This window comes from Medicago truncatula, chromosome 2 (genome assembly GCF_003473485.1).
Source record: "Medicago truncatula cultivar Jemalong A17 chromosome 2, MtrunA17r5.0-ANR, whole genome shotgun sequence".
Classification (NCBI taxonomy): domain Eukaryota; kingdom Viridiplantae; phylum Streptophyta; class Magnoliopsida; order Fabales; family Fabaceae; genus Medicago; species Medicago truncatula.
The window spans coordinates 5915797-5926806 of NC_053043.1; the positions used below are offsets into that span (position 1 = coordinate 5915797).

Genomic DNA, 11010 nt, shown 5'->3' on the forward strand with positions numbered 1-11010 from the left:
ATTTTTTATATTTCAAAGTATATCGATGGTAAGAAGTATACTTATGAAAAGAATAATAAATGTATCTAAAAATTTGTATTAATCTTATATTTAGGGACAATGTTTTTTTTATATGATCATGTAATTAAGGACAAATGGAATAATTAATAGTAGTTTGTTTGTTGGCAAGACAATATTATAAAACAAGAACTAGGTAGAGTACTCTATTGAAAACTGTGGAAATTCTCATAAAGAAAAAGAGAGTTGGAAGTGAACATTAAAAATGACAAAGTTAAGTTCAACTTATGGGAAGGTTCATCTTCTTTCTATTTTGCTTTTACTATCAAATATTTGCTTTCAAGTTGCAACATGTGGTTCTATAGTAAAGTTTCTTCCTGGATTCCAAGGACCCCTTCCTTTTGCGCTTGAAACTGGGTCAGTTATACACTTAGCTATATAATTCATGGTTTTACAAGTTTTTTTTATTCTATGGTGTTTAAATAATTTCATATTTATATTTGTTTTTAAGGTATGTTGGAGTGGGTGAGAAAGAAGATGTGCAAGTATTTTACTACTTCATTGAATCAGAGAAGAATCCAAAGGATGATCCTCTCATACTTTGGCTAACTGGTGGACCTGGTTGCTCTGCTTTGTCTGGTCTTATGCTTGAAATTGGTAATTCCAACTTCTTTTCCAAATTGTTCACTTTTAGATAGTTTTACAATAAGTATTTGAAATTGTTGTTAGTAAAATTATGCTTAGAAACAATTAAATGATATGTTTCGTATGGAATTATCTTTTCTAAAATGCAAAGTCAACGAATAACTCTTTGATTCTAATACTAATTGTTAATTTATTGGTTTAGAGAGCAAATGTATCAAAACTCTTCAATTTATGAATGTACATGCTCTCAATGTTCGTAATTTATGTTAGTTTCTAGGGTTTGAATTCTTACATCCTTGTTATTATTCTCTCCGTGATCCTCCTCAACTCACCAACTGAGCTACGATCTACAAGAAATAAAAAACAAATTGAAAATAATGTGATAGTTCCATAATTAATATTGATTGTAGAAAATGAAAACAGAACCATTTATTCAAAGGCTAATTCTTGATATTTTCTCAATATTGTTCATAGACCTTTTTCTTTGTTACTAAATGTTCATGGACTTATCCCAACTTCTTTCTTCATGTAGCCTAGCCTAATTAACCATTATATAGTTGGTGAAGATTTGTAGTTATAATTCATCTTTGTAGGAAAGAAATTCAAATTAAAATTAGGAAGATCAATAGACACTGCAATGATACTAATTGAAGTGTCAATGTAAGGAACTTTACTGATGTGGTAAAATGATACTAATTGACTTAAGTTTCAATGCTATAAACTCAGTGAATAATTGAACCGTTAATGTTACAGGTCCTCTTGAGTTAAAAAAGGAGGAATACAATGGGAGCCTGCCTAATCTGATCTTGAGGCAACATTCATGGACAAAGGTGGGGGTTATAGTCCATAAATTTATATACTCGTATAAGTATTTATAAGATTTTTTTCTTGGCAGGTGAGTAGTATTATATTTGTAGATTTGCCGGTTTCCACAGGCTTCACTTATGCCACAACAGAATCCGGTACTAAGCGAAGCGACTCGATACTAGTTCATCAAACTTATCAATTTCTAAGAAAGGTATACATTTCACAATAATCACTTTTTTCTTTGTTTGTAGTTATGTAAATCAGTCAATAACAAAAATTATGCTATAAATAAATCTTTGTAGTGGTTGGTTGATCATCCAAAGTTTCAATCAAACGAAGTTTACATTGCTGGTGATTCATACTCTGGCATTCCTATTCCTGTCATTGTTCAAAAAATTGCAGAAGGTACAAAACTAATGTGTAATGCAATTTGCAATTCCATTATGTTACTATTAAGTTTAATTACTCACAATTTCCCTTGTTTGTAGGAAATGAAAAAGGAGTCCAACCATGGATAAATCTCCAGGTCAGCATCTTAAAGTATCACTCTCTCATGTCATGTTAAGAGTGTATTCTTTCAACTAGTTCTATAATGTGAAAAATGCAAATCAAGTATTGAAAACCTATAGACTATAAAGCATGGACATATACACGAATTGCTTGATCAACTTAATGTTTTGATCAAACAGACTGTACATTATATGTAATAAAACAACTGACTATATACAATAGCTTCCAGATTAACCATGAAATATTACACTTTCTTCAGGGATACTTGTTGGGGAATGCTGCAATAACCGGAAAGGAGAAAAACTATGTAATCCCTTTTGCTCATGGAATGGGACTCATATCCGATGAACTATACGACGTAATTGATTTATAATTTCTCTGTAGCTAACTGATATCACCCGTATATATGTAGCACTAACTGATATCTGCTACTTTGTAGTCACTACAAAAAAATTGTAATGGAGACTACATAAATGTAGAGACAAGAAATGTTTTATGTTCTAGAGATATCAGTTCATTCGATGAGGTATAGATTTTCCTCTGTTTATTTTTGTCAAATTTCGCGAGTAGAGTTTCTAGTCACAAAACCGAACAACATTCTTTTCTTTTTTCCACAGGTCACATCAGGAATTCATGAACCACATATTTTAGAGCCGAGTTGTGAGTGGCTTGATAATACTGAAAATTCTCCAAGGAGATCTCTCATCAATAAAGATCCCACCAATTTCCTCAACACAAATCTCAAATTGCCACTTTTAAGCTGCCGAGTAATGCTTCTTTTCCATATGTTTATGCAATGCAATGATAATCTCACTATATATACCTTCAAATATTTTGTTAACTTGATATTTTGTTTCCTTTCCACCCTTAGAGTTATACATATTTCCTTATGGGTTATTGGGCCAATGATGATAATGTTCGCAAAGCGCTACACATACAGAAGGTATATAGTCTATCAAAGTATATATCAAAATTGTTTCCATGTATATATCAAAATTATAATTTCCCCGTGTTGTCTATCAAAGTATACATCTATTGACACATGACAAAATTTCACGCCTCTATTTTCCATTAAAAATTCTCCACATTCGTGCGAGATTGCAAGGAGTCTTTACTAGTTATGCAGTTATAACATAAGAACTTGGTTGCATGTGTTGCAGGGAAGTGTTGCGAAATGGCATCGGTGTACCTTTAATATACCTCATAAGAAAGATATCCCCAACAGCTATGATTATCTGGTAAATCTCAGTAGAAAAGGCATTCGTTCACTAATTTACAGGTCAATAATCTTTCTCTATATTCCAAAAGATAGCACTGCTGAACTAATTTTTAATTTATTATGGAAAATTGACTTTATATTTACAAAAACAGCGGCGATCATGACATGAAAATTCCATTCTTGGCAACACAAGCATGGATAAGATCTTTAAACTATTCCATTGTTGATGATTGGAGACAGTGGCATACAAATGACCAAGTTGCAGGGTATTCAAAATTTCTAATAGTTATAGTCGTTATTATATATAATGACCATTATGGAAATATAAATGGCCAAGTTGGATTAATATTTGTTTTACTTTTGTGCAAGTGTAGATACACAAGGACTTACTCCAATCAGATGACATTTGCAACTGTGAAGGTACCTTAAACAAGATAATATCAATGGTTCATTGAGTCCACCCGGTTTTCCTTCAAAATTAACAATAAGCACTCTTTGATTGTGGTTCAACAAATATGGTTCATTCTCTAAGATAGCTTATGAAAACAACTTAAAACTTATGTGAAAACACTTTTACTTTATTTCTTTTTTTGTTTTAGAAATAGCTTAGACATAAATACTTATATGATAAGTGTTGATGCTATAAACACTAAATTACCTTGTTTATCTAAACAAGTTCATAATCATGTATTCGGAATCATTACTATTTGTTTAATCTTTTATTGATTGATCAAATTTTCAGGGTGGAGGACACACAGCTCCGGAGTACCGGCCTAAGGAATGTTTTGACATGTTTAGTAGGTGGATATCTAAGAGAGCTTTGTAAAAATATGTCTGGGGAATATAAACTAACGAATATAAAAGTAACAATAAAGGACCCAATATGTGTGTAACTCAAAATCATGTTAGAATCATTTTTTTAAAAAGAAAGTTTAAATACAAGACGGTTTTCTTGCTCGACGAGACATATGGGTAGTAGGACTGTTTCTTGAAGTACAAGACAAATAAGGAGGTTCCTTCACCTGATCACTTTCTTGTTCGGTAAGTATTGTAGGCTACAATATTGTTTCTTGAAGTGCAAGATAAGTAGAGTGAAGTCTATACATGACTGGCTCAAGCTCGGGCTTTAGGCCTCAATTTTGGGCCAAAAGGCCTCCAAAAAAGTTTAATTTGGTTATAAATATATAAAAGGTCATTACTTTTTCCGCCCTATAAGCTTCTCGCGTGCTCTATTCGATTTTAAAATCTGAAATATTTCAACGTGTTTTTGGAGATTTTATGTGGGTTTTATGCAGTTCGGATTCTAAAATTCGAATTGTATAGGGCGCGTGAGAAACTCATAGGATGAGAAAAGAAATAATTTTATATAATATGAAAATTTCAAAATGAATGTTACATTATTTGAGTCGGTAAAGTTGAAGACTTCTTATCCTCTTGGATTTAGGTTCAACTTTTAGCTTCAATTTTTTCCCCAGTCTTACGTAACTTTTTTTATTGTAAAAGACCACACAAAAGAAGCTACTTTAGACCTCTAAGTTTGTTGGGTCGGCCTTGTGCCTGTATACATACAAGGCGCTTGTTTTCATTTCTGACATGAGGTGAAAGTGGTGCAAACTAAGGATTAATAAAAGAGAGAATTCTTATGAACTAAAAGGCTAATAATTGAGTGCTTTTACGGTAGAATCTTGAGTTATAAAATATTCTAACAACTTTGTGAGTGAAAATCATTGAGTCTCTTGTTTAAGGGAAGAGACTGAGAAATGAGTAGTAATAAGGGTTTATTCTTTAAGGTTTATTTCTAGTAACCATTGTATCTCTTTGTAAGAAACTAATGGACGGTGCATTGGAGAACTGTTTTATTTCTCATACGTAGATCAATTTGGGTCGAACGGGATAAACAAATATCATGGTGTTCGATTTTTCTTCTGCTTTATCTTATTTTTATTGCATGTGGTTGGTTTGTTTAGTCACTTTGGTTATCGTTTTCTATAAATTTTTCTTCGCACGTCATAGTATTGGCTTCAGTTTAAACAAATTCAGAACAATTGGCACCTACCGTGAGACAATCGAAACAAATCATTAATTGATCATCATGGGTACCAAATGGAATATCGAGAAATTTATCGAAGACAACGATTTCAGGTTGTTGAAACTTGATAGACAATTTCGGCAAGTGTACCAAATCGTTATCAAGCAACAGGGTCATCCCTATAAAACTAGAGGCTCGGCTCTCGTAGTAAAAATAGGCCCCTGATAAAAAAAAACGCACAATTTTTTTAAAAGATTAATCTTCTATTTAAATTGAAAATAACACTCGTATAATGGTTATTAGCCACCAAAATTAAAATTAGAAATTATTTTTACTAAAGACGTGCTTGTTAATGGAAATAGATGACAAAAAATTCAAGATATATAGTAGTTTTCTACATTCATAGATAACTCTGAAATGCATTTTAAATTGTAATGGCCTAGTAGTTGTGTATGTAACTAAGACTTTTATATTTGGTTCAAATTCACACAAATGCTCGGGATTGAACCTCAAGACCGATGACTCAAGTGCATTCTATTTTACTACTAAACTATTCCAAGATATCTATTGAATTTTTATATTTTATTTTATATACCTAACACTTTTGAGTGCTATTTTTTTTTTCAAGGCTCCTAAAATTGCGAGGCCCGGCACCGTAGCGCACCTTGCAATGCCAAAGGCCGGGCCTGTCAGGCAATATAATGATAAGTGAGTATAGAAATTGTCATTCCAACTAGACAACTATCGTTACTTATTTAAAACAGAAAATAAAATAAAAACAATATATCAAAATGCTAAACGAGGGGAGTTTTTGCAAGTTCTTATTTTAGGTCAAAGGATTCTCTATGTTCATACAGTTTTTTTTTATAATCACGTATAACATGAATGTCGCGTCATTTTTCCGGAGATCAAGGCTATTTGATTAGCTTTTGACTCACTAATTATTTCACGACTGAACATTTTATTTTTTAAGAAAAAGGGGAAAAAAAGTTCAAAACACCCCATATTGAAAAATTTAGGGTTCGGGGATTGGTTATATTTAGGGAAGGTATTAGCACCCTAAATATTCGTAGTACTCTACGAGAACCTCTTGATTTTATTTAATTAATGTGCTATAACTTGCTTATTATTTTTGAAAAGAAGGAATTAAAGTGATAAAAATAAAGACCTAATTATCTACATTTTTTATTGATTTGGAAGGACATGCCTCTGCCTACGTACCCGTGAGGGATCAAAACCTCGTAGTTCGGGGTAGAAATTGACGTTTGATTTGTTGAGTGTTTTTTATCAGTTTTGAAAAAGGTTTTAAAATGAAAAGCCAAGTGGCAAATGAGTATTTGTTTGTGTTTTTTAATATTGAAAAAAGAGACTTAAAGTAAAGTTAAATTGATTGAAGTTTGATTAAGAAAAGAAAATAAAAATGCGGTCACTTGATTTGGATTAAGGTTTATTATGAAAATATTTTTGTGATTTTGATTATTTGCATGTTTTTTGTTGTTTTATTGGAATATTAAATGAAAATTAAACTAACGGAGCAATAAAAATAAAAGCGCAAAATCCCTAATCTAATTTTTTTTGCATTTTTTGATATATCTAAGGCGGTAAAGAAATAAAAGGACACACACAGCCACACATTTTTCTCATTTACATTGGACCTAAATACATTCTAATTGCTGGAAAATAAATAACAATAATTAAAATGCTAAACAGAAATAAAAAAAATGCAAAAATGCTAAAAAGAAATAAAATGCAAGAAAATAAAAGAAATTGACAACCGAAGGGACAAAAATTACCGAAGGGACTTATTCCGAAGGGACAGAAAAAGAGGGAGAAGAAAAGAATAGCTCGTCAACACAAGCTAAAGAGGGAGAAGAGAGAAAAGTTCTTTGACAACTCAAGAGAACTTTTGGTGTGTGAAATTGTGTGGAATGAGAGCTCTATTTATAGGTGAAGAGGTTGATGAAGAAAGGAAAATTGGTTTAATGGAAATGATGGACAATTATGGTGAATTTTGAAAAAGGAATGTTAAAGTTGACACTTGACTTGAAAATTTTTTAGACCTTGTACATTTTATTTTGGACCTATTGACACTTTGTTTTTTTTTTGGACACTAATTAATTAAAAAGAAATAAAATAAAATAAAATAAATCTAATACGAAATAAAATAAAAACAAATTAAACTAAATTATTTAAAGAAAAATAAAATTAAAAGATGGAAAATAAAAATTATTAAATATAAAAAAAATAACTAATCTTAAAATTAAAATTAATAAAAGATGGAAAGAAAATAAAAAGAGAAAAGAGGGTCCGACTCGGAATCAAAAAATGAGGTATTTTAAAATACCTCCCTGCTGAATTTTTTTACTGAAAAATCAGAGATCGATCAGAGTCGAGTGATATGTGTCAGTGGGCCCTTAGGTCAAAAATTGGGGTATGACAGATGCCCCTATTTAAGTTTCTTCGTCCGGAGATTTGAAGATGAAATCTTTAATTTGACGAGTCGAAGAGACTTAAATACAAAGTACACAATTTTTGACCTAAGATGCTATGGATGCATGTGATGCAATTTATGAATGCAGGATGATTTGACTCGAATGAGAAACAACAACGGGATACCCTAATTCGTTGAAGAGAATGGATCTGACTCCACTAGGGGAATGTAGTATCACTGGGGAAAATGATTGTCTACTATCGTATTGATAGCTTAACAGAGACGATTGATATTTTTACCTAACTATCGATGAGATAGCTTAACAAAGGTAAGAATGAGAGAAAAACCATCGTCTAACTATCATTGAAATGATAGCTTAACAAAGACAAATGATACTTTTACCTAACTATCGATGAGATAGCTTAACAAAGGTAAGAATGAAAGAAAAAACATCGTCTAACTACCGTTGAAATGATAGCTTAACAAAGACAAATGATATTTTTACCTAACTATCGATGAGATAGCTTAACAAAGGTAAGAATGAGAGAAAAACCATCGTCTAACTATCGTTGAAATGATAGCTTAACAAAGACAAATGATACTTTTACCTAACTATCGATGAGATAGCTTAACAAAGGTAAGAATGAGAGAAAAACCATCGTCTAAACTACCGTTGAAATGATAGCTTAACAAAGACAAATGATACTTTTACCTAACTATCGATGAGATAGCTTAATAAAGGTAAGAATGAGAGAAAAACCATCGTCTAACTATCGTTGAAATGATAGCTTAACAAAGACAAATGATACTTTTACCTAACTATCGATGAGATAGCTTAACAAAGGTAAGAATGAGAGAAAAACCATCGTCTAACTACCGTTGAAATGATAGCTTAACAAAGACAAATGATACTTTTACCTAACTATCGATGAGATAGCTTAACAAAGGTAAGAATGAGAGAAAAACCATCGTCTAACTACCGTTGAAATGATAGCTTAACAAAGACAAATGATACTTTTACCTAACTATCGATGAGATAGCTTAACAAAGGTAAGAATGAAAGAAAAACCATCGTCTCACTATCGTTGAAATGATAGCTTAACAAAGACAAATGATACTTTTACCTAACTATCGATGAGATAGCTTAACAAAGGTAAGAATGAAAGAAAAACCATCGTCTAACTATCATTGAAATGATAGCTTAACAAAGACAAATGATACTTTTACCTAACTATCGATGAAATAACTTAACAAAGGTAAGAATGAAAGGACAACTTGGTCAGTCACACTGGGGATGATACTATTGAGAGTTGAAATTGACTGGTGACACCACTTGCACAGCTACCGCTGGGGATGACACTTTTTGAAATTGAAATTGAAGTTTGATTAGTGTCATGACTAGCACGGCTTCACGCTGGGGATGACACTTTGACAATAAGAAGGTAAATGGAAGAGGCTTATTTGTAGAAACTTGCGGCTTGACACAATGGTAAGTTAAGACTGAACCGAAAAGACACGACCGAACCAGAGATTCTGGGTTCGGTCCCCAGTGAAGTCCCCATTTCTGTCGCGTCATTTTTTCGGAGATCAAGGCTATTTGATTAGCTTTTGACTCACTAATTATTTCACGACTGAACATTTTATTTTTTAAGAAAAAGGGGAAAAAAAGTTCAAAACACCCCATATTGAAAAATTTAGGGTTCGGGGGTTGGTTATATTTAGGGAAGGTATTAGCACCCTAAATATTCGTAGTACTCTACGAGAACCTCTTGATTTTATTTAATTAATGTGCTATAACTTGCTTATTATTTTTGAAAAGAAGGAATTAAAGTGATAAAAATAAAGACCTAATTATCTACATTTTTTATTGATTTGGAAGGACATGCCTCTGCCTACGTACCCGTGAGGGATCAAAACCTCGTAGTTCGGGGTAGAAATTGACGTTTGATTTGTTGAGTGTTTTTTATCAGTTTTGAAAAAGGTTTTAAAATGAAAAGCCAAGTGGCAAATGAGTATTTGTTTGTGTTTTTTAATATTGAAAAAAGAGACTTAAAGTAAAGTTAAATTGATTGAAGTTTGATTAAGAAAAGAAAATAAAAATGCGGTCACTTGATTTGGATTAAGGTTTATTATGAAAATATTTTTGTGATTTTGATTATTTGCATGTTTTTTGTTGTTTTATTGGAATATTAAATGAAAATTAAACTAACGGAGCAATAAAAATAAAAGCGCAAAATCCCTAATCTAATTTTTTTTGCATTTTTTGATATATCTAAGGCGGTAAAGAAATAAAAGGACACACACACCCACACATTTTTCTCATTTACATTGGACCTAAATACATTCTAATTGCTGGAAAATAAATAACAATAATTAAAATGCTAAACAGAAATAAAAAAAATGCAAAAATGCTAAAAAGAAATAAAATGCAAGAAAATAAAAGAAATTGACAACCGAAGGGACAAAAATTACCGAAGGGACTTATTCCGAAGGGACAGAAAAAGAGGGAGAAGAAAAGAATAGCTCGTCAACACAAGCTAAAGAGGGAGAAGAGAGAAAAGTTCTTTGACAACTCAAGAGAACTTTTGGTGTGTGAAATTGTGTGGAATGAGAGCTCTATTTATAGGTGAAGAGGTTGATGAAGAAAGGAAAATTGGTTTAATGGAAATGATGGACAATTATGGTGAATTTTGAAAAAGGAATGTTAAAGTTGACACTTGACTTGAAAATTTTTTAGACCTTGTACATTTTATTTTGGACCTATTGACACTTTGTTTTTTTTTTTGGACACTAATTAATTAAAAAGAAATAAAATAAAATAAAATAAATCTAATACGAAATAAAATAAAAACAAATTAAACTAAATTATTTAAAGAAAAATAAAATTAAAAGATGGAAAATAAAAATTATTAAATATAAAAAAAATAACTAATCTTAAAATTAAAATTAATAAAAGATGGAAAGAAAATAAAAAGAGAAAAGAGGGTCCGACTCGGAATCAAAAAATGAGGTATTTTAAAATACCTCCCTGCTGAATTTTTTTACTGAAAAATCAGAGATCGATCAGAGTCGAGTGATATGTGTCAGTGGGCCCTTAGGTCAAAAATTGGGGTATGACAGATGCCCCTATTTAAGTTTCTTCGTCCGGAGATTTGAAGATGAAATCTTTAATTTGACGAGTCGAAGAGACTTAAATACAAAGTACACAATTTTTGACCTAAGATGCTATGGATGCATGTGATGCAATTTATGAATGCAGGATGATTTGACTCGAATGAGAAACAACAACGGGATACCCTAATTCGTTGAAGAGAATGGATCTGACTCCACTAGGGGAATGTAGTATCACTGGGGAAAATGATTGTCTACTAT

The 11010-nt window shown here is 31.6% G+C and overlaps 1 protein-coding gene across 1 annotated transcript; it reads left to right on the top strand.

Moving 5' to 3' along the window:
- Positions 1 to 202: 202 nt before the first annotated feature.
- Positions 203 to 4138, top strand: LOC11437807 (serine carboxypeptidase-like 12). Its single transcript, XM_003593811.4, has 14 exons — positions 203 to 414; positions 509 to 654; positions 1396 to 1472; positions 1538 to 1660; positions 1752 to 1854; positions 1938 to 1975; positions 2219 to 2317; positions 2399 to 2485; positions 2577 to 2726; positions 2831 to 2902; positions 3120 to 3238; positions 3331 to 3444; positions 3553 to 3598; positions 3921 to 4138. Exons 1-14 carry the CDS (start codon positions 263 to 265, stop codon positions 4002 to 4004), a joined length of 1410 nt encoding a protein of 469 aa, XP_003593859.1. The 5' UTR covers positions 203 to 262; the 3' UTR covers positions 4005 to 4138.
- The last annotated feature ends 6872 nt before the right edge of the window (positions 4139 to 11010 follow it).